This window comes from Emydura macquarii, unplaced genomic scaffold, assembly GCF_026122565.2.
Source record: "Emydura macquarii macquarii isolate MOO-44397 ecotype Brisbane River unplaced genomic scaffold, CSIRO-AGI_Emac_v2 contig_71, whole genome shotgun sequence".
Lineage (NCBI taxonomy): Eukaryota > Metazoa > Chordata > Testudines > Chelidae > Emydura > Emydura macquarii.
Genome location: NW_027130208.1, coordinates 263,325 through 287,220, shown reverse-complemented (window position 1 = coordinate 287,220; position 23,896 = coordinate 263,325). Strand labels below are relative to the sequence as shown.

The 23,896-nt window shown below is 47.8% G+C and overlaps 1 protein-coding gene across 2 annotated transcripts in view; it reads right to left on the bottom strand.

The window, feature by feature from the left end:
- Positions 1-23,896, bottom strand: part of PLXNB1 (plexin B1) — a 198,222-nt gene that overhangs the window by 7,455 nt on the left and 166,871 nt on the right. For both annotated transcript variants that reach the window (XM_067540464.1, XM_067540454.1), the window contains 8 exons: positions 23,518-23,584; positions 22,072-22,218; positions 19,217-19,394; positions 17,503-17,606; positions 16,259-16,343; positions 15,645-15,811; positions 9,170-9,330; positions 1,288-1,435 (listed from right to left, as the gene is read on the bottom strand). In XM_067540464.1, the coding sequence (XP_067396565.1) occupies positions 1,288-1,435; positions 9,170-9,330; positions 15,645-15,811; positions 16,259-16,343; positions 17,503-17,606; positions 19,217-19,394; positions 22,072-22,218; positions 23,518-23,584 (1,057 nt within the window). The remainder of the gene's footprint in view (positions 1-1,287; positions 1,436-9,169; positions 9,331-15,644; positions 15,812-16,258; positions 16,344-17,502; positions 17,607-19,216; positions 19,395-22,071; positions 22,219-23,517; positions 23,585-23,896) is intronic.

The following is a 23,896-nucleotide window of genomic DNA, read 5'->3' as shown; positions in this document are numbered from 1 at the left end:
GCGTCATCAATGTAGCCTCAGTTCCCCCTTTGTCTGTCTCCTCCTCACTGCCCTAGCCATGCATAGAGCGCCGTCCCAGAGTGTGTCACATCCATCTGCAGTCATTAGCCCTCAGTGAAGAGAAACAGAACTGTCACACATTGTTTCCTTTCATCACTGAAAAGGGAGGGTGACAAACACCACATAGGGCTGAGGCTGGAGATGCCACAAGCCAGCGGAGTGATACAGTTCTATCCAAGTTTGGTATTTAGCAGTTCCTGCTTCTTGGCCCATCTCCCCTTCATCTTACAGCATAAACCTAGGCAGGCAAATGGCTCCATTTCTCCTAATTCTTTTATTACAGCCAGCCACATTTCCATGACATCTACAGGAAATTAGCTGGCTGAAAATTTTATTTAATCAAATTTCAAAGACAAGTCAAACTGCCCTTCCTCCCCCATGCTGTGAGCTATCCTTGTTGTGTAACCCTGTAACATAGGGGCAAAGGACTGGAGGTAGGATCCCAGATCATCGAGTCCAATCCCTTGCTATCAGAGGTGGCTCTGTCATAGAATTCCGTTCATAATCTAAAACTAGTTGGGTTTTTTGCCCCCACTACTGGGCGACTCTACTAGGACACTGCTCCAGAACCTCACTTCTCTGATGCTTAGAACCCTTCTTCTAATTTCCCATCTAAATGTATTCATGGCCAGTTTATACCCATTTGTTCTTTAGCTCAACCAGCTCTTCTTCCCCCAGGTGTTTATCTCCCTGATACATTTATAGACAGCAGTCATAACTCCTCTCAGCCTTCATTTTGCTGGACTAAACAAGCCAAGCTCTTTTAGTCTCCTCTCATAGGGTAGGCCCTCTATTCCCTTGATCATCCTAGAAATGTTACTGATGTGACTTATCCCTCCTCCTGAGCCCCACTATTGTCTTGTGACCCGCCTAGCATGTCATATCCAAAGCAGTATTTTAGCTACCTGGGCAGGGATCTCATTGCCTCTGCATGGGGAGGCACTCACACCTTGGGCACCATTCTAACATTACATTAACAGTCAGGCCCAAAATATTTCACTCTCTCATCAGGGACAGTACCCAGTGTGCAAAGAGTGTTGAGAAGGAATCTAATCCATCTGCTTGAATGCAGTAACACATACTGTTCTTCCCCACACTGAGGCTACACCTCCCTAGAGCATGCAGATTCTACAGCGCCCCAAAAATGATGCAGCTTGAAGAATACACAGCATTTAACTGTTCACTCTGCTGAACACTCTGCCTGCTCCTCCCCACTTCCATGCTTACCCGCCCCAGCTTGTGGTCAGCAATAGTACAGGAGTCCATGAAGGTCTGGGCAATGACCAGGAGCACGGCATCTACATTGTCCGACGTCTGCACATCAAACACAAACTGGGGATTTTTGATTATGTTGATCCAGAATCTGAGAGGCAGGCTGCAGAGAAGAGAGGAGAGATGAGGAGAGGTGGGGCTGGGTATCATGGCAAAATGAGGCTAAACCAAACAGTGTCCTCAAAGGAAGGTACTAACCTGCTTATTGCAAAGCACTTCAACATCAGCATGCAGTTCCCAATTCAGGTAGAACAAAAAGGTTCTCAAGGGACTAAGATCTGGCCACAGAGATTAAATCTAATGGAAGGCCCAGCAGCCAGTGCTGTGCATTCAGAAAAAGGCACAGATGAGCCTCTCAGAAGGCAGAATCCCTTTTGCTGTGAGAAGTTTAACTCTTAGCACATCATATTCCTGAAAAAAGCCATCTGTGAGGTCTATCTCAAGCCCCGAGGTCTATGGACAGCGACATGCATGTCAAGATCTGCAGGCTGAGATCTGGAGCTGTGCGGATTAATAAAGCCATTCTGCAAATCAGGAAATCCCCTCTCACCGTATTGCTGAGTCACTAATCTCCTCTGTTACAAACACATCTCCAGATAGATCTAGGACTGTGGTTCTCAATCTTGCCTATTGCTGACCACATCTTTATAGAGAGACTGTCTCTTGAGTACCTTCCCCATTCCATTCACCACCACTTAACATCATTCTGGCAGCTACAAAAATTGCTCGCATACAGGGTAGTATTCTTGTATTTGTAGCTGTCTTTAGGGCACTAAGTGCTTTGTCCTCTGAAGGTGATATTACTTAGCTGTACAGTAATTTAAGTTCCACATGTTTTGTCCCTATGAGTGCTCCACCATAAGATGTGTACACGCCCGTGCACGCTCAGTTGGAGATTTTAGTTAGCAGAGTCTGCGCCTGTGCACTACACACCCTTTTGCTTCAGTGCAAGAATATATAGGTATGTGCAAATTCACAGCCACTCCAGTTCCTTCTCAACCACAAAGCCCAAAGAGACTCCACAACAGACAGGAAGGAGACCTGGAGGTTGAGCACCTAGAGGGACAAGACACCTTGAGGAACTCAGTTATTGTAGAGGTAAGTAACCTCTCCTTCTTTGAGTATATGTCCCCATGGGTGCTCTACTGTAGGAGCCTCCCAAAACAGTATCTTAATGTGGAGGTGGGTGCAGAGGAGAGGGATCTGGAGGGCAGGGATAGGATACAGTGACCTAGACAAATTGGAGGATTGGGCCAAAGGAAATCTGATGAGGTTCAACAAGAACAAGTGCAGAGTCCTGCATTTAGGATGGAAGAATCCCATGCACTGCTACAGACAGGGACTGACTGGCTAAGCAGCAGTTCGGTAGAAAAGGACCTGGGGGTTACAGTGGACAAGAAGCTGGATATGAGTCAGCAGTGTGCCCTGGTTGCCAAGCAGGCTAACAGCATATTGGGCTGCTTTAGTAGGAGCACTGCCAGCAGATCGAGGGAAGTGATTATTCCCCTCTGTTTGGCATTGCTGAGGCAACATCTGGAGTAGTGTGTCCAGTTTTGGGCCCCCCACCACAGAAATTGGAGACAGTCCAGAGGAGGGCAACAAAAATGATTAGGGGGCTGGAGCACAAGACTTATGAGGAGAGTTTGAGGGAACAGGGATTGTTTAGTTTGCAGAGGAGAAGAGTGAGGGGGGATTTGATAGCAGCCTTTAACTACCTGAAAGGGGGTTCCAGGGAGGATGGAGCTAGGCTGACAGATCTAGGAATAATGGTCTCAAGTTGCAGTGGGGGAGGTCTAGGTTGGATATTAGGAAAAACATTTTCACTAGGAGGGTGGTGAAGCACTGGAATGGGTTACCTGGGGAGGTGGTGGAATTTCCACCCTTAGAGGTTTTTAAGTGCAGCTTGACAAAGCCCTGGCTTGGATGATTTAGTTAGGATTGGTCCTGTTTTGAGCAGGCAGTTGGATTAGATGACTTCCTGAGGTCCCTTCCAACCCTAGTCTTCTATGATTCTATGATCCAGTATAGTATTGAGGACAGCATCACCAAAGGCCATGCTGATCTGCAGACAGGGATGATATGTAATGCTGGGAGAACATGTGGACAGAGCTCTTTGTGGCAGCCTCCTCATGGTATGCAGATGTCCCTGACAGGAATGTCCTTGAGAAAGGCTATCAAGATGAGCAGCCACTCCCAGAGGATGATGCATCCCAGAAGCTTTGTAGTAAGCCAGCATACATCCAGACACCCACTTACAGAGCCTTTGTGTTGAAATCAGCTTCTCAGCAAAGGAAGTGAGAAGTCTGAGGGAAACCCTGAAAGACTTAGTTCTGTCGAGGTAAAAGTTGAGTGCTTGCCTTACATCCAGGGTATGGAGACTAACCGCTTCCCTCAAAGAATGAGGTTTAGGGTAAAAACAGTGGAAGTCGAATGTCCTGGTTGATATGAAACTCTGAGGAGACCTTAGGCAGGAAGAGAGGATGAAGTTGTAGGATCACCATACCAGGTAGAAGATAGTGGTGAGGGGGAAAGGGAGGAGATCATCCATGAGTGCCCCTAGCTTGTCCACTCTTCTGTCCAATGTTATGGCTACCAAGAACAAAGTTTTGAACAAGAGGCAGAGGAATGAACAAGTAGCCACAGACTCAAAATGGAGGTTCCTTAAAATGTTGACAACTGGGCTGAAGTCCCAAAGAGGGATGGCTTTCTTGTCATGAGGGAACAGACACAGACCTTTAAGGAACCTGACTGTGATGGGGTAGGAAAAATCCCTAGATAGGAGGGTAGAATACTATAATAGCAGCCACGTATGCTCTGACTGAGCTCAGCAATAAAACCTGTGTTTTTAATCCTAGCAGATAATCAAGAATATCTGAGAGGAGTGCATCTGAAAGAAATATGTAGAGTGTTGGGCACACCAGACCTGGAACCGTCTCCACATTTGAAGGCAGGTCTTCCTCGTGGCAAGTTTCCTGCTGTCCTGGAGTACAGATTTAACTTCAGAAGAACAGTCCAATTCTATGCCTGAGAACCTTAGGAGCTTTAAGATGGAGAAAAACCAAGTTGGAATGGGTTATGGTCCATCATTCTGAGTCAGGAGATCTGCTGACAGGAAGTGCAATGCACCCGAGGGTGCTGAGGGAGTTGGCTGATGTGATTTCAGAACCATTGGCTATTATCTTTGAAAGCTCGTGGCAATTGGGGGAGGTCCCTGATGACTGGAAAAAAGCAAATATAGTGCCCATCTTCAAGAAACGGAGGAAAGAGGATCCGGGGAACTACAGACCGGTCAGCCTCACCTCAATCCCTGGAAAAATCATGGAGCAGATCCTCAAAAGGAATCCATTCTAAGTCACTTGGAAGAGAGGAAGGTGATCAGGAACAGTCAACACGGATTCACCAAGGGAAAGTCATGCCTGACCAACCTGATTGCCTTCTATGATGAGATGACTGGCTCTGTGGATGTGGGGAAAGCAGTGGACGTGATATACCTTGACTTTAGCAAAGCTTTTGATACGGTCTCCCACAATATTCTTATCAGCAAGTTAAAGAAGTATGGGTTAGATGAATGGACTATAAAATGGATAGAGAACTGGCTAAAGCATAGGGCTCAATGGGCAGTGATCAATGGCTCCATGTCTAGCTGGCAGCCGGTCACAAGCAGAGTGCCCTAGGGGTCGGTCCTGGGGCCGGTTTTGTTCAACATCTTTATGAATGATCTGGAGGATGGGGTAGATTGCACCCTCAGCAAGTTTGCAGATGACACTAAGCTAGGGGGAGTGGTAGATACCCTGAAGGTAGGGATAGGATACAGAGTGACCTAAACAAACTGGAGGATTGGGCCAAAAGAAATCTGATGAGGTTCAACATGGACAAGTGCAGAGTCCTGCACCTAGGATGGAAGAATCCCATGCACAGCTACAGACTGGGGACCGATGAGCTAGGCAGCAGTTCTGCAGAAAAGGATCTGGGGGTAACAGTGGATAAGAAGCTGGATATGAATCAGCAGTGTGCCCTGGTTGCCAAGAAGGCTAATAGCATATTGGGCTGCATTAGTAGGAGCATTGCCAGCAGATCACGGGAAGTGATCATTCCCCTCTATTCGGCATTGGTGAGGCCACATTTGGAATATTGTGTCCAGTTTTGGGCCCCCCACTACAACAAGGATGTGGAGAAGTTAGAGAGAGTCCAATGGAGGGCAACAAAAATGATGAGGGGTCTGGAGCACAAGACTTATGAGGAGAGGCTGAAGGAACTAGGCTTGTTCAGTCTGCAAAAGAGAAGAATGAGGGGTGATTTGATAGCAGCCTTTAACTACCTGAAAGGGGGTTCCAGGGAGGATGGAGCAAGGCTGTTCTCAATGGTGGCAGATGACAGAACAAGGAGCAGCAGTCTCAAGTTGCAGTGGGGGGAGGTCTAGGTTGGACGTTAGGAAAAAGTTTTTCACCAGGAGGGTGGTGAAGCACTGGAATGGGTTACCTAGGGAGGTGGTGGAATCTCCATCTTTAGAGAAGCTGCGGCTTAACAAAATCCTTGCTGGGATTATTTAGCTGAGGTTAGTCCTGATCTGTGCAGAGGGTTGGACTAGATGAGCTCCTGAGGTCCCTTCCAACTCTATGATTCTATGAAGTGGGAATGGCATTTGAAGGGAGGGGCTAAGCATTGGGAACCTCATTTTTCATGGCCAGGCTGGAGCTATGAGAATCACTACTGCTTGCTCTCAGAGGGTAGGGATACAGGAGCAAGCGAGGCTAGGTTACAAGAAGGGCATCCCCCATGGAATTGCGACTGTGCCCCACTCTTTGAGCAGAAGTGGCTGCATTTTGCATTGGATGGTGTTGTGAAAACATCCACCTCAGGAAGACCCTGGGACTGGCAGATGTTCTGGAAGATCAAGTTGTTGAATTCCTACTCATGGTCCAGGTGGAAGTGCCTGCAGAAGGAATCTAAGGTAGGTAGACCATTGAGCTGTCTATGTGTCCAGATATGTACCAGTTCCACGGCCTTAATGCTTCTGCGCACAAGGACAGGGATCCTGCTCCCCCTTGGTAGTTTATGTGGTACATTGCTGCCCTGTTGTCCAGTATGACCGTGACAGAGCGGCCTTCGATGCTGGGAAGGAAGTGCTGATACATGTAAAGAATGGCCTTGAATTCAAAGGTACTGATATTGAGGGATGTCTCCTGGGAATCCATTTTTCCTGGACTGTGGAGCCTGGAGGTGAACACTCCAGCCCAGCAGCAAGGTGTCCAAGATGATGACCCTTGACAGTGGTGGGCTTGAGAAGGGAACTCACATGCAACCTGGCGGTAGTCCTTCACAGTTCATAGAGCCGAGGGTGTTCAAAGGTAAGGTCCCTTGCTTGATGGGCTGTCTCTGCTGGGAGTATAAACAATCCTCAGCCATGACTGACGATAACAGAGGTGTAGCAGTGAAGGGGTTGGTTCATGACCCTTGACCAAGCTGTCAAAACTTCTGGTTAGTTGAAGTCGCCAACTGTGATGTGTTGAGGACAGCCCCTTCTTGTACAGTCTGGGCCTCTGTTGGGGGAGACTGCAGGCCTTGTAGCGTGGTACTGAATCAACGTGAGATGTTGAACTGTCGGAGGATCTGTACTGGGACCAGTGCTGTTTGACATATTTATAAATAACTGGGAAAAGGGGATGAATAGTGAGTTGGCAATGTTTGCAGACAATACAAAATTACTCATGATAGCTAAGCCCAAAGCTGACTACAAAGAGCTAAAAAGGGATCTCACAAAACTGGTTGATTAGGCAACAAAATTGCAGATGAAATTCAATGTTGATAAATACAAAGTAATGCATTTTGGAAAAAATAATCCCAACAATACCTACAAAATGATGGGTCTAAATTAGCTGTAACCACTCAGGAAAGACCTTGGAGTCGTGGATACTTCTCTGAAAACTTCCGCTCAATGTGCAGTGGCAGTCAAAAAAAGCTAACAGAATGTTCAGAACCATTAGAAAAGGGAGAGATAAGATGACAGTAAATATCATAATGCCTCTATATAAATCCATGGTATGCCCATGCCTTTAATACTATGTGCAGTTCAGGTTGCCCTATCTCAAAAAAAGACATATTAGAAATGGAAAAATACTGAGACGGGCAACAAAAATGATTAGGAGTATGGGTCAACTTCCGTACAAAGAGAGAGTAAAAGAGAGACTGGGACTGTTCAGCTTAGAAGAGAGTCGACTAAGGGGGATATGATAGAGGTCTTTAAAATCATGACTGGTGTGGACAGAGTGAATAAGGAATATTATCAATTCTTTCACATAACACATGAACCATGGGTCACCCAATTACATTTATAGGCAGCGGTTTTAAAACAACCTAAGCAAATACTTCTTCATACAACACACAGTCAGCCTGTGGCATTTGTTGCAGGGGATGTTGTGAAGGCCAAAAGTGTAACTGGGATCAAAAAAGAATTAGCTAAGTTCTTGGAGGATAGTTACATGAATGGCTATTAGCCAAGATGGTCAGGAATGTAACCCCGTGCTCTGGGTGTTCCTAGACCTCCGATTGCCAGAAGTGAGACTTGGATGCTAGGGGTTGGATCACTTGATGATTGCCCTGTTCTGTTCATGCCCTCTGAAGCATCTGGCACCAGCCAGTCAGAAGAGAGTATACTGGATAGATGGTCTGACCCAATATGGCTGTTGTTATGCTCCCATGAGACTTACTTAATCATCTTTTTGTTGCAGGTGTATCTATCCCAAGGGATCACAGAGTTGCCCTAAAGCCCTTCAGGATGTGGAGCGAGGCACTAGAGTCACTACTGAAGAGATCTCACCCTTCAAAATTGAGGTCCTCAACAGTGTTCTTAACCTCCTGGGGAAGACCGGATACTTGCAACCAGGAGGTTCTGTGCATGATATGGTTGCCATTGAGGCTGTGTTGGTTTTATCAAGGACAGCCTGCAGAGATGCTTTGGAGGACTATCTGAAATTGTTCCCTTTGGCCCTGGAACAGATGGTCTATAAAATGTGTGAATTATGCACAATTCATGAAACTGTACTTAACTATCAAGCCTTGAGAGTCACGACCCTACACTGTGAGACAGCTAAAGAATAGCTTTTTCACCCCAGCAACTCCAGTCACTTGACTTCCTTATCAGGTGTGTGGTAGGGGTGGGGTGTGAGAATTTGATATGTCACGATCTTTCATTGACAACATCCACATAAAAGAGCTGGGGTAAACAAATTAAGCCTAAAATGACAAAGGAGGTACAAAAGCAATGGACAGTACTATAGCTGTCTCAAGACAAAGGCAGCTGAGAAGGAACTGGAGCGATGGCAAGTTTGCGCCTTCCTATGCTCACACCGGAGTGCGAGAATGTAATAGTGTGCAGGTATGGATCTACAGACACTGCTAACTAAAATATTCAATCGACAGTGTATGGGTGCTCTTATCCTACAGTAGAGCACTCACAGGGACATATACTCAAAGAAGAACAAAGGTAATCTCACACATACTACTTCTCTGCATTTCATCTCCCCCAACCCATCTCTTCTGTTTCTTTCCAATGGAAATAGGAGCTGCCAGAACCATGTGACCAGCCAGCTTTCCATAGACCGGCAGAAACTATTCCAGGCAGAAATGACCCGTACCTGCCGACAGTGGGGCAACAGAGTGAGGGGAACAGCTTCAGCAGCATGCTTAGTCCATATGAGCATGCTCACTACAAGCCAGCAGCAAGTCTGGGGGGCATGTGACCCCACATGCCTCCCCACACGTCACCTCTGACTCCAGGGACCAAGGTTTGGGATTCTCTGCTCTGGAGAAGTGTCAGGCTGCAACTTTGACTCCATACCTATTTGTCTTCCAGATATGAATGGTCTCAGGGTCCAGGATTCCATGATGCATTGCTTGGTCATCTAAGAGGTCAAAGAAATATTTGACAGCAAGAGGGACAGGGCGGCTGGTGCTGAGGATCACCTGGAACAAGTCATCCACAAATTTTTGCAGAGTCCCCTGTGGACAAGCCAAAGTTAATGCAAAACGAATAGGCAGAAAGTAAACCAAATAGTTCAGCCTCTGGGAAGGGAAAGGATTTTCATAGATTCCACGGCCAGAAGTGACCTTTGTGATCATCTAGTCTGACCTCCTGTATAACACAGGCCATAGAACTTTTCCAATGTAATTCTTAGAGCAGAGTTTATAGAAAAAAATCCAATCTTGATCTATCCAATTTATCAACATTCTTTTTGAATTGTGGGCACCAGAATTGGATGCAGTATTTCAACAGCAGTTACACCAGTGCCAAATATAGATGTAAAATAATCTCTCTACTCCTACTCAAAACTCCTGTTTATGCATCTCAGGAACACGTTTACTCTTTTGGCCACAGCATTGCACTGGGAGCTAATGTTCAGCTGAGTATCCACCCTGGCACCCAAATATTTTTCAGAGTCACTGTGTCCCAGGATAGAGTCCTCCATCCTATGAGAATGGGTTACATTCTTTGTTCCTTGATATATACATTTACCGATATTAAAATGCATGTTGTTTGCTTAAGCACAGTTTACCAACCAATCCAGATCACTCTGAATCAGTGACCTGTCCTCTTCATTATTTACCACGCCCCAATTATTAATGTAATGTGAAAACCTCATCAGTAATGATTTTACGTTTTCTCCTAGGTCACGAATAAAAATGTTAAATGGCATTGGGCCAAGAAACAATTCCTACAGGACCCACTGGAACACACCTGCTCAGTGACAATTCCCTGTTTACAATTACATTTTGAGGCCTAACAGCTAGCCATCTTTTAATCCATTTAATGTGTGTCATGTTCATTTTATATCTGTTTAGTTTTTTTCCAATCAAAATATCACGTGTTACCAAGTCTAAGTATATTATATCGACATTGTTACCTTTATCAACCAAAATTGCAATCTCATAAAAAAACAAGGGGCAATGGAGGAAGTGCTCCGCCTGTTGGTGGCAAGTCAGCAGCAGCAGTGCAGCCAGGCCCTGCTGATGCAGCTGATAAAGAGCCAGCAGAAACAGGAGGCCCGGTTTGCGACACAACAGCAGTGGTGAGTGATCCACTCCAAGCAGCAGAAGCAGATACAGGTATGATGTGGCTCCAGCGACTCTAAAGTAGGGGTTTAGCAGGCAGGAAGCCTGAAGCCCAGCCATGGAGAAGCTATGGGTGTGGCCAGTTGGGGCATTTAAGAAGGGCTTGCCCTGGCAAGAACTAGGGAAGAAAGGCAAGATTTAATTGCTTTTATTGTGGAGGGGCGGGCCACATAAAAAGGAAAGGCAAGAGCCCCAAGGATAGGCCCAACAAGACGAGGATGCCAGGTGCAAATCCCTATGAGCTAGGTGTAGGTGATCCAGAGCTGGCAAGGAAACCAGGCAAGGGTGACTCTGGGCAGCAGGACAGAAGGGCTATTGCAAGGGCCCAGAAAGATACTCAGCCCATGGCCAAAGCAGGGGCAAAGGCTTGTCTGTGGGGTGACAGGGCATTTGAAGAGACATTGCCCACTCAGAGAAAGGAGGGGCAACAAGAGAAAAGAAGGGAGGCGCTCATGAGAGGTGGGTGCCATGCTGTTACAGGGATCATGCACATAATAGGCTGGTTCCCAGGACCACTCTTCTGGCCTGTACCCTTCCCAGTTGATGAAGTACCTGTCTTCCCTCTTCATATCTGGGAGCCTAGGATCTCATGGACAAGATATTCTTCTTGGCCTTGTACTGGAGGAAGGGGAGATTGTTTTAATTTGGGAAGAGGATGATCAGAGAAGGATTTAAGGGGGAGACATGGAATACAGGGTGCACCTTGAGGTAGAAGGAAACTCAAAGTTCAAAGGTTACTGAGTTGATTTGCCCACAGATCTGGTAGGGTCCCAGGTACCAGTGGTCTAGTTTACATATGTCTGCCTGTTTTGAGGTGCTTTGTCAACAGCCCTACCTTTTTTGTCCTACTGCAAATGTAGGATCCTTCTGCCAATAACAGCATGATGTTTGTATGCGATCTTATTTTTGTTTCAACTCTGTGTCTGATGGATTTGACAAACCAGGTCTGAGGCTGCGGGGACTGAGTACAGGGGTAGTCCAGGGCGAAAACAGGGATGGAAGCCATAATTTTAAAAAAACAGGCTTATCTTGGTTGAGGAATGGTTTGCGTTGTATGAGAATTTCACATATGGAAGTAGTGAGGCCCAGTCATTTTGGTGATAACTGGTAAAGAATCACAGGTATTGTTGCAATAGCTGGTTCACTCTGGTGGGCCATTGGTTTATGGATGATAGGCAGTCAATAAATGGAGACATACTTCTAAGAGGCAGAACACCTCCAACCAAAGCCAAGACATGAACTGAGAACCCTGGTCAGAGGTGACATGGTCTGGGAGTCCGTGGAGGTGGAACGTGTGTGATGAGGAGACAAGCAATGCCCTTGGCGGTGGAAAGAAGTATATAAGGAATGAAGTGTGCCATCTTTGTCAGTTGACTCACTACTGTTAGTACGTATGGCATCATTCAGACTGGTAATTTGAAGTCCCTTGTAGTGTTTAGCCCAAGGCCTCAAGTGAGTCCCAGCAGCTATTAACATCCCAAAGGATTTAGTTCCGTGAACTTTGGTATGGCCTCCGGTGTCTCAAGATCGGATGTAGGCCTGCAGACATCATCAGAAATGCACAGGGACTCAAAACAGGGACATCCCTCAGGGATAGAGATGTGCACACAGAGGAATCCATCCTTTTCTGTGCATTTACTATGGGGTTCGGTGTTAAAAGTCCGGGCAAAGGGTCATTTGGTAGGGCAGAATATATGGTCATGAGCAAGTCAGATAGTAATGATCCTCCAAGGAAGTGATGTGATTTCAGGATGCAGGGTGGCTCTTCTTTAAATCCCTTAGGATTGCTGGCATATTCCCCTTTGTGGTACATTCCCCATTGCAGGAGCCAGTGAAATCAAACCAAAGGGGGAGGGGTAAGGGTAAACCAAGAATACCTTGCACTGGGTTAGGGCTTTAGCAGAGTGCAGATATTTTAGATTTTTGTGATCAGTGAACACCTGAACTAGGTGTCTGGCTCCTTCTAGAGAACACCTCTAGGTCTCAAATGGCAAGCAGCTCCTTGTCCAAAATTTCATACTGACTGAGCTTGTGGGAACCATATGCACAGGGATGACCTTCTTGTTTGAGGCCTTGTTTCTGGGATAGCACCACTCCAGTGGCTATGTCCGAAGCATTGGTTTCCAGGATGAATGGCTGACTTGGCTCTGGATGTATGAGGATGGGTGTGGCAGTGAACAACGCCTTCAGATGATCAAATGTTTCTTGGTGGCTTTTCACAGCAGAGAGGTTATAGGTGTGCCAGAATGCAGGAGTAGTCCCATATAAAGTGTGTATAGAAATTTGCAATCCCAATGAAGCATTACATTTCTTCAATGCCTTGTGGTGCTGCCCAATAGAAAAGTGCTTCCACCTTCCAGGGATTCATGCAGTCTCTCTTGGCTGACAGAATGTAGCCTAAGAATTGCACAGTGGGCTCACAGAAGATGCATTTCTGCAGTTTAGCGTACAGCCCAGGTTGGCAGAGTCTTCCTCGGACCCTGCACACATACTAGTTGTGCACAGGTGACATCCTAATTTACTCTGAATACCAACCTAAGTAGGCAACTACAAAGTAGTCCAGCGTATGTTGTAAGACGTCATTAATTAGATGCTGAAAGATCGCAGCCATGTTAGTAAGTCCAAAAGTCCCAAACACTTTGGACACCAAGTGGCCAAACCAAGTGCGACCAGCAGTTTCCCATTCATCCCCTGACTGGATTCTGACTAGGCTGTACTCCCCTCTTAGGTCTAACTTGGTGAATACCCAGATTGCTCTTACCCAATCCAGAAGCTCTGGGATCAGGGGTAGCAGGTATTGATTCTGCACAGTGATTTTATTTAGAGCATGATAATCCACACAAAGTCTTAAGGAGCCATGTTTTGTTCTACAAAGGGACACCAATTGGAGATATGGAATCTCCGATGAACCCTTTCTTCAGATTCATATGGATATAGTCCTTACGGGTGGCTAACTCAGGTTCTAACATGGAACACATCAGAATTTTGGCTGCAGGCTGTAAATGGATCAGGCAGTCATGTTCTTGGTGAAGGGGTAGTGTTCTGCATTTCGTTTTTTGAATACATCTGAAAACTCTTGGTATTTTGTGGGGAATGTGACAGCTGACCCTAGCAGCAAGGAGACCCATTCTGTTTTCCAAGTATCTCTCCCTGTTTCTGAAGCCTGGGCAAGTCATGTGACCTGAGTTTCTGGAGGCTTGAGCTTGGATGTCAGGAAGCAATTGTCTTGGCAAAACTTAGAATTAAATGTCACAGTGCGCTGACCACAGGAGATATGCAGGTCATTTTTCATCAACCAGGGGATTCAGAGTATCAAAGTGAAGTCTGGGGACTGGATCGGGCTACACTGGAGGAGTTTAGCGCTCCCCAACCATCACCTTCAAAACTATAGTTTCCTGACTGATCAGGCCAGAGGTAAGCAGCGATCCATCAACTGTCTCAATGAAGTCAGGGGCGGCCTTAGGCTGTATGGGTAGGCCGAGTACTTGAGCCACAGTAGTGTCTATTAAGTTATCGCCAGCCCAAGTCCATCATGGCTCTCTGTGAGGGAAGTACTTGTCTGGAATCCCACAGCCAGAATTGTAACTGGAGCTGTAGATGCAGGGACATTTTCGATGCATCAGTCCTGGCACCTGGAATGGGTGGCTGGAGGGGGCTTGGTGGAGTCTTCTCTGTTACCCGGGCTCAATTCCCTTACTGAGGCTGAGCATGGTAGTTTCCTAGAACCATGTCGCTTGGGGATTTAGCAGGACAGATGGACACCTCATGGCCTGTGCCACCACAGTAGAAACCCAAGTTCTCTCACCATTGGTGTTCCTATTAGGAAGAGTCCAGTCGGGTCTATGCCATGTCCACGTGCATGGGCTCAGGGGAGGGGCCTTTGCAGTGGTTGTGGGCAGTGCCTAGATATGGAGTGGAAGCCACTGTTCACTAAGTCTAATGTTGATTTGGAGGCATAATTCAATAAATCATCTAGCTACACAAGAGGCTCATGAGTGGCAAGCTCATTTTTTATTTCCTTGCTGAGGCCAAGACAAAATTGGTGTAGCTGGGCTGGCTCAATCCAAGCCATATCTGCTGCCAGACATCAGAAGCAGCTGCATACATTGCAGCTGAACCTGAGACCTGCCGGACTCACCTCTGCATTGTAAGTTCAGTGTAGGTCATCAAAGGTTGCCACGAAGGCCCTCAGGAAAGTGTCCCAACTGGCCAGTATGCCACCTTTGCCTGATCCATCAGGCAACTGGTGTTGGGCCGTAGCAGGAAATAGGTCTTGCACTGGCTCATAAAACCCTGAAACTTGCTGGGGTCCCATCATAGTGCTCTGGTAGCAGTACCGTGGGTTTGAATTCTGAAGGCGACATGGAACATGAACAACATTCTCCTTGCAGTCCTGTGATCTGCTCTTGCAGGGTGCGGTTCTCTGCCTGAAGCTGGTCCATGGCTTTCATCAAGACAAAACAGACAGTGGCTGTGGCCATCTGGGAGTGGAATGAGACCTTTATAGGATGGATATGGTTTGAAGCTCAAGGATTCTGAAACTGTCATTTTGGCCCAGATAAAGGCACAGAGCACCAAGGGACAAATCAAATTTAGCTTTTGGTTTTTTTAAATATGTCTAGAATAAAATAAAATAGGGGGAAATTTTGAAGAGTGTTAACCATAACTACCTAATTTTTTGCAGCTGAAGCTGATTCCACTAAGGACAGCAAGCAAATGCTGCTCAGTCCATCTTGCTGCCATGGAGGTAAAAGGGGACTGAACGACGATTGCAACTGCTCTGCCTTTTATGCCACTGATAGGTGCATGAGCACGTGCACAGTGCAGGCATGGCCCAATGGATTCTGATCTCACATGCATAGGGCACATGCGCCTCCAGTGGGATCCACAGACACATACTCGAAGAAGAACATGGGAATGTAAAACTTCTCTCCTTTAGAAGCGTGTTGTAAGGCTAACTCCTTTAGCATGTGTGACTCAGAAATTATGGTGCTGGGGTCACAGGGAAGCCAACAAATAAATACATCAGTAAGCCAGACAGCAAGGAATTCTTTTCTCATGTGCAGTGCTGCACATATGGCGAAACACACTCTGGGGTTTCAGGGTTTATTGGCCTTGGTCCAAAGCACCAGCCTTGGCCTTGCAGAAGGAAGTGTCCCAGGAATGACCCAGTTTAGCTAATCCAACACTATGTTCTTTCCTACCTTCATAGAGAGGAGACGTGTCAAATAAATTTCAGGAATGGCCTTGGCTCGCTCCCGATCCCGTAAGCTTCCTCGCCTGTGCTTGGGGAGCTCTGGCTCGTCAGTTGGTTTTACTAGGTGCCAAAGTTTCATTCCACCCTCATCTGCATCCTCCAGCATCGGAGTTTCTGAAACATAAATACTAATGAAGTCTCTAGGCTCCCCTCAGAGACTGGCCACATAGCTCGGAGCCACTTACCATCCTTACAAGACACAAGATTCCCTGCACTAAGGGAACATGCAGGAAGCTAAGGACAGTGTCCAGGCCCTAGGATTATTAGCTGGGAGGCCTATTAGCTGTGGACTGCACCCAGCCCTGGAGGTTAGGAACTAGAATATTCTAGCTCTGCTCCTGTTTTTAGGGGGCCTCTGGCTCTCAGACACTTACTCAGCCCCCGAAGCGGACAGGTTTGATATCCTGGCAATGCTAACGGTGAGGAGGGCCTAACTCACCCAGTAGTTCTTGGAGGTTACCATAAAACTAGGGCTGTACAAAGCCCTCACTTGCTAGCTGATGGGCTCTGTGAAACTATCTTATAAGAATGGAATGTTAAGACCTTAAGTATCAGACTCACTCTCTCCAGGGATGTAATCCTGATTCTCTCTGGGGATGTGTTTGGTCAGACGTGGGACCAGAGCTACAGTTGCTCCATCAGGCACCTGTGCACAAGTAGAAGTTGGGTTAACAATATTCTACACATTTCTCCTTCTCAGTGTAATAGGCAGGCTTTATACAGTACAACAGCCCATCCCTGAGGAAGTATGGTCTCCTGGTTAGAAGAGGAGATTAGGAGTCAGGACACCAGGGCTCCATTCCTGGCTCTGCTACTGACTCGCCCTATGAGCTTGGTAAAGTTTCTTCACCACTCCATGCCTCAGTTTCACCATCTGTAAAATGGGGATAATGATATCTGAATCACAAGGGCTGTGAGGGTCAATGATGTCTGTCAAGTGCTTTCAGGCAACGTATTTTAAACATTATTTTTCATTCCCAGAAGCCTGATCCCAGCTTAGGAGACCATCACTTCCTATACTGGGCATGTAGCCATTATACTGTCTTCAACCAGCAAGAAGGGTACACAATTGCAGGCCTGCAACATGGTGTGTTGACAATGACAGCGGTGAGATACAGTCTAGTGCAACCCAAGAAAGAAAGGGATGAGCAGTATAAAGGGTGTGTAACAGCAGATACTGTGGGGAAGGGTGCATTAGGCAGAAGCTAAAGGAGAAGTGAGAGATCATGGTCCATTCTGGCCTTAAAATCCATTACTCAGAGTGAAGTGCTGAGCAGCACTGCTGCTGTTTCCTAACCCCACAAACATTCCAATGCCCACAAAGGGACCCATATGACTAACTGGTTTCCTCACATTCCCAGAACCCTTGTGTGACTGCTGCTTGGTTCTCTATGGTGACAAATCTATGTTAGGAGTAGGAAGAGGTACACCAAGTTTGCTTTCAATTGTGAGTGAAGGTAGAATTTGAGCCTCAATTTCCAGAGTCAAAGGGCTCAGGCGTTAACCAACAGATTCACCAAGCCTGCCCTGATTACAGTATCTCCAGAAATTAGCTTAGGGCAATATATCCAAACATCAGACACCTGTTTAACTCAGAGGTGGAGATGCAGAGTATAGAGGAGGTTACACTGACTGAACAGCTGCTCCTGTGTCAGGAGCAAGTCAGAGCCTTGACCACATCCCGGGTGGGGTTAGAAAGGTTCTTTAAATGGGATCAGGCAGGAGTCCCATCTAAAGGTGGAGTCTACACCTGGAATTGAAAGGTCATTGAGAAGGTGAAGGGAAGAAGGATGCACAGTTCTGACCTTGTAGTGCTGGAGAGTATTCAGGCGCTTCCAGGTTCCCTGAATGACAGAGGTCACATCCTCATCGGAAAGGATCAGGTGACCAGCCAGACCTGATCTCCACTCTACAGTCATCAAAACACAGACATAGAAAATAACAATAAAACCTTTACTGTGAAAGTTGAACTGTCTTTAAAACTCTCTTGCATATTTCACTTTCAGTATGCAGAAACTGATGTCAAGTAAGACTAACAAGACGCCAAAGCCATATCAGCAGCGCACTGTATGAATGCTGGGAGTTTATCTAGTCATAGCTAGGAAACACAGGTGTGAAGTTCCAGAAGCAACATTAACTCTACCCCTTTGGATATGTACATTGCAATAATGTAACCAAACAACTTATCTGTTCTAATACAAAACAGTACAACTGTGCAGCATGTGTTACAGAAAAGTGGTAGTATGTGTAAAGGTCCTGTGTCTATTAGGGTTGTTATTTACTATTTTATAACATTATTAGACATAGGGCAGCAAGTTACTGTCAGAAGGCCTGGAACTTCACCACAGATATGAAGATATTGCCCATGCCCCAAAGACCGTTACCATGAGAAAAGGCATCCCAGAAACACTGCTTAGTGGGGATATGGGCATCTTACCCCCGCCGGGCCCCCACTGTGCATAGGTTACAAGCTTTCTGAAGCTGTGAACACAGCAGCTTCTCTGTGCATAGGAGAGAGGAGACCAACAATGTGTTTGCTGCTGCTGCTGCTTTTTTCCTACCTGCATCATTTGTTAATTGCTGTAATGGTGATGAATGGTTTGAATGAAGAGTGGAGTTCTAAGTGCTACGAATTCAGTATAGGGGAAACTCAGACTTGTGTTTTCATCCTTCCTGCCAAGCAAAACCTGACCTTTCAGCATCCATCTGGGAACATGCTGCCAGCCATAGCCTTCTTCACCCATCCTACCAAGCAAGGGCAATTATAGACAGGGGGGTGGGCGCCACCTCCCAGAGGCAAGGAAGGATGGGAGAAGAGGGAGGCGTGACAAGCACTGTGGCCAGAGCAGACACCGAGTCACACAATGCATTATTGAACAAGAGCACATCCTATGAATACAGCGTCTGCAGATGCCTCACAGCTGCCAACTGAGAAAAAGGAGGAAAGGAGGAGGAATAATTGGAGCTCCAATCCCCCAGCATGAACCCTGCATTTCATTAGCCCACTTAGGGCCTGATCTTGCAGTGCTGAAGTAAATGGGAGTTCTGGTACTGCCTTCAATACGAGCAGGATTGGGCCCATAACCCGATAGCACTTCTGCGCCATTCCCAAGATGTCCCCTACACTGCGAGTGCCCACGCTGATTCCATACGCTTTTCATAAACATCCCTTTCCTCATTCAAATCCTCCCTCAAAGACCACCTTCTTCCACACTCCTTCTGACAATAAGCTATTTCCAATGACAAAGGTGAAAAGAACACAAGGCACCATGCAAACAAGAGGCGGCGGCAGCAGATTACAAATATCCTCTTTTCCGCCCCACTTCCTGCTATTATTCCTCTCCCTCCTTTCTCATGTCACACTTAATCCAGACTACAGTGTAAGCTCCTTGGGGCAGAGACTGTCGTCATTCTCTGCTGACTTCATTGTCATCACGGCAATGGTACCGCATATACAGATTAGGTAACTCCACTCTTCAACCTCAACACTGAGTTTTGACATCAATGAATTGGGCTCACCAAGGTCCAGGGAGTCTGGGTCTGGTCGGTGACAATATGGTGTTCCTTTATAGATCTGATCTAGGATTTTCTCCTTCACCTGTGTTATGGTGTCACAGTCTAGCACTTTCACAGAGACGCCTTGGGAATCCTCTGCCTCTCCCACAGTAGCTCCTGTTTGAGTCAGAGCATTTAAAGTCTGGGGAAAGAAAAGATAGCACACGGTGAGGAGCCTGATGAGGAATCACACCTGGACTTCCCTCTCTCCATATTACGCTGTCAATTTGCAAACACTAGTAATGATGAGCCCTTTACAATTGCGAAGGGAATCCCATGAACGTCATGAGCCAGATTTTCAGTCCGGCTTCAGTGGCACGAAGGGGATATAAAGCTGGTCCAGCAGGCCTCCTGCAGGAGGCCTCCTCAGGTGGCAAAGAGTTGGTGTAGCCACTCTTATAGCCCTCCTCCTTCTCCCATTACTGCACAGTGGATGTAGTCAGAGAAGGAGGAGATGTGGCTAGGGCATCGCTTTGCTCTGGCAATCCCTGCCTGCTAGACCTCCTCAGGCCATAGGTAGCAGAGCAGCTCTAAATGACACTAGCAACTATGCCAACCCCGAATCTGGTGTAAAGCCGTGGCTTCCAGTGGGCAATGACAGGCACTCCTGTGACAAAGTGGGAGTGATCTCAGTGAATACTGTGTGTGTCTCAGTTTCCCCGAGGTACTACTCAAGTATTGAGGTCACAGTGTTGGGTTAAAGGTTTGTGATCTTCGCAGTGACCACTAAAGGGCAGGTGCGGCTGACTCAAGCTGCCCAAAAACAGACAATGGCCAGAGCCCATCCCATGTCAAGGAGCCGGATAACGGTCAATGGGGAGACACTGCAGGAGTGGCGAGACTCTGGGACAGAGAGAACCTTGTCAGGCCCCGGCTGATACAACCCCACCAGATGCTGCAGGACTATGTGGCGTGGGTGAAGGGCCCCGGAAGGAAGCCATTCGCCCTGCCTAAGGATCAGATCCTGATGCAGACACAGGAAGGATCAGGGTGTCTGGTAGTTGGGGTCCTCCAAGGTATCAGCTGTGCCATCCTTTGGAGAATGACTGTGTCTCATAGAGACAGGACCAGACCCTGCACCTGTAACAGCCAAGGATTTTAATTTGAATCCAGGGAACCAATCAGCTGAGACTGAAGCGGTCAGTGTAAATGCCAATGACCTGGCTGGCCGGGGGAGGAGCCGCTAAGTTTGGGATAACTGTCTGTAACCAGACCTCTGGAGCTGAGTGGGACAGAGGGATGATCCCCACCCCCCTGCACACGGGGGAAGTGGCTCATGCTGGCACTGAGACAGCAAAGGCAGAGCTGTGTGAGGAGACACCAACACGGTAGGACAGCTGCCAACTAGGGCTGCCTCATTCAGAGGTGAGAAAGGCCCCAGGAAAGGGGGAAGCAGCTAGAAGGGTGCTGCTGGGAACAGAGACACCCAGTCAGAGGGTGGTCAAGGCCAAGATGGGGTCTCTTAACCAAAAGAGCCAGAATTGCAGCCGTCCAGACAGGAGGGCTGGTAGAAGACCTAATCTGAGTTTGAACCCCCAGGGTTGTGGGGTGGCAAAGGGGCACAGGTCACATAAATCTCCCCATGTGTAGCCTGCGAGTGTCAGCAAGCACATTAAACCTATGGGAGGGTGTAAAACTGGAAGGCCTGGTGTAACTGCCACCGAGGGATGGGAGAGATGCTGACGTATCCATGGAAACATGGTGGGTTCAAACTTTCTCAGGTCACCGGCTAAAACGACCCACTCAGTTTGGTCTCGAAGGGGGAAGAGATGTGACAAAATAGGAATGTTCTTAATGAATACTGTGTGTGCCTCAGCTTCCCCTAGGTACAATTCAAGTATTTAGGTGTTGAGTTAAGGGGGTGTGATCTTTGTAGTGGCCACTAGAGGGCAGGTGTGGCTGACTCTAGCTGCCTACAAATGGATAATGGCCAGGGCCCATCCCCTGCAAAGGAGCAGCCGGGGGGGGGGGGGGGGGGGGGGGGACGACGGGACGGGACGGGACACGACACGACAAAAGACCAGGTGACCTGCTTTGCCCAGGAAAGGAACAAAGGAGGAGGACAGGGCAGCAGAGGCATGTCTGGTGCTGGGCAGCTGGAGGAGTCAGTCCCCTGTGGGGGAGCCCAGGGAGCAGGGCCAGGAATGGAGCTCTGGCGCTCCCCAAGATGGATTTTGTTGTAACTTCTTGATTCATCTGCTTACAAGTTCTGTTACACACTGTGATCCTGAGGACTAATAAACCCATCTGATTCCCACCTGGCTGTGAATCATTTCTGACTGCAAGGAGGAGTGCATGGGCCCTTTGAGGGCATGTAAGAGCACCCAAGCATCCCCTCTGGGGGGGACTCAATGCGGGGAGCTCACGTGGAACAGGGCTGCCGAATGCTCCAAGGCCAAATTCAGGAAGCAGCTGCACTGGTGGGAGGTGCCCGAGGGGAGACCTGCCCCACTAGAGTCCTGATTGGCTTCACCGAGAGGTTCCAGAGCACGGTTCCTGTGGGACTACATCACAACTCCCAGAGGTGGCTTTAGTTCTGATGCAGGGAGGATTAGGCTAGTGGTTTTTAACTTTTTTTCATTTGAGGAGCCCTGAAAACTGTCAAATGGAAGTGCAGACCCCTTTGGCAATCTATTGTCTGTATATATAATTGACTTCTGTACAGTAAGTTTTCAGTCAAAATATTTTGCAGACCCTTAGACATAGTCCGTGGACCCCGAGGGCTCCACCAACCACAGGTTGAGAACCACTGGATTAGGAGATGGTGTTTCATTAGTAGAGACCAAGGAGGGAAGAGAAGGCACAAAGGGAGTTCTCACCAGAGTCCTGTACTCCAAGTCCTCTCGCAGAAGGCGGTTATCATTCAGGGTGTATTTGGCTTTCCCTGTCACCCAGTCCACCGGTCCCTTATCTACCTGGTGCTTGATTCCCCGGAACAGCATGTAGAGCGGCTCCCCGACAGAGTCCTGACAGAGACAGAGAGGTTCAGCTCTTGGGAGAAGTCACTTTCACTCTCCTGACAGTGGCCTCAGGCTTCAGAACATGGACCCCTCTACCCAACAGCAGCATAGTCAAAGGCATCAGTCAGCAAAGCAACACAAGGACTGCAAGATAGAGGGTTCCACCTACCACATCCCTGCTCCACATGCAGGAAAGACGGGCTGGTGGCTAAGGTACTGATCTAGAACTCATGGGACCTGGATTCAATTCCATCTGTGCCACAGCATCCCTGAGTGACCTGGGGCAAGACACTGTGCCTCAGTTTCTTCATCTGTAAAATGGGGCTCTGTAGCAGGGTTCACTTGGGAGCCTGCAAAGGCCCAGTGGGCAGGTTGTGGCTCAACAGTCCCCAAAGTCCAGGATGGCCTGGCTACGCAGTCTACAAGCCTGGCAGCTGGGTTTTAGTCCTTCATTCCCCAGTGCTCCCCAGGGTCTCCCAGCCAGACAGAGGCATAAGGGGAAGGTAGGGGGACCCAGGCCCTCCCTCTCCACCAAGTCCCAGTGCAGGGCCCAAGGGGAAAGGGGCAAGGACTGTCTCAGCTCTCTCTGGCCAATATATCAGACCAGCCACCTCCTACCTCCCAACTCTCTCTTCAGTTTGGGGTGTGGTCACAGCAGAGAGTTCCCAAAGACTCTCAACAGTTCAAACAGCCCAGTGGGTACTTCTCAGGGTTCAGGAATTCTCCCTTGTTAGGGAGCAGGGGAGAGAAAAGGGTCAGGCCCCATGCCAGGTATTACCTACAGTCCAGACATTTTCCTGTAGGCTGCTCTGTCCCAGAAGCAGCAAACTGGCATCCTCCCTACAGACAGCCTCTCCTTCACTCTCCCCTGTCTGAGTCCCCCTTTAAGCAATTCCTCCATTTGGAGCATGCTCACCAGCTGCTGAGGGGCAGGACCCTCTTGGCTCAGTACTGCTCCTTCACTCCTTTAGCCATTGTGTGGGACCTGTAAACTCTACCATAAGCACACACCAGTTTTCTCCCGCACACGGGTGTTGGGCAGATCATCCCAGTACTGTATGTGAGACACTGAGACATTACAGTGACAGGGCTGTGTCTGCCAGACCTACATGCAGGCATGCCACAGGCCAGTTCAGCCTTTGGCTGCAGGCTTGTGGTAAGTGCAGATGAGAGGGTTGATGAAGTGCTGGATGCTGTGCAGGCGGTCAGGCTGCTGTGCTATACTGGTACAGAAGGGTTGGGGCATTCTTTTAGTCTCCATTTCTCTTTGCTTCCCCACCCTTCCCAGGGGTGGAGAATTCTTACCCTTACAAAAGCATACAGACAGATGGACATCCAGTTGGTGAGCAGCTTCTCTACTACTGTTTCTGTCCTGAAAGAGAATCCCAGGCTGGTTAAAACAATGTCTGATACCCTCCATGGGGAGGCGCTAGAGCAGGGAGGGTGGATGATCAGGATCAGGACATGCTTTCTAGGCAAAGCCCATTTGAGGAACATTGTAGGAAGTGGTAAGAGAGACTGAAAGGAGAGCAGGACCTCATGGACCTATATGGCTAACTCTTTAAACCCCAGTCAAGTACAAATGTCAGGGATTTTGCCTGAATGAGGCACAGAGCATCTGGTGTGTGAACAATAAGGCAAGCAATTAACCTAAGAAGCAGAGGCAGCCGCAACAGGCCATTAA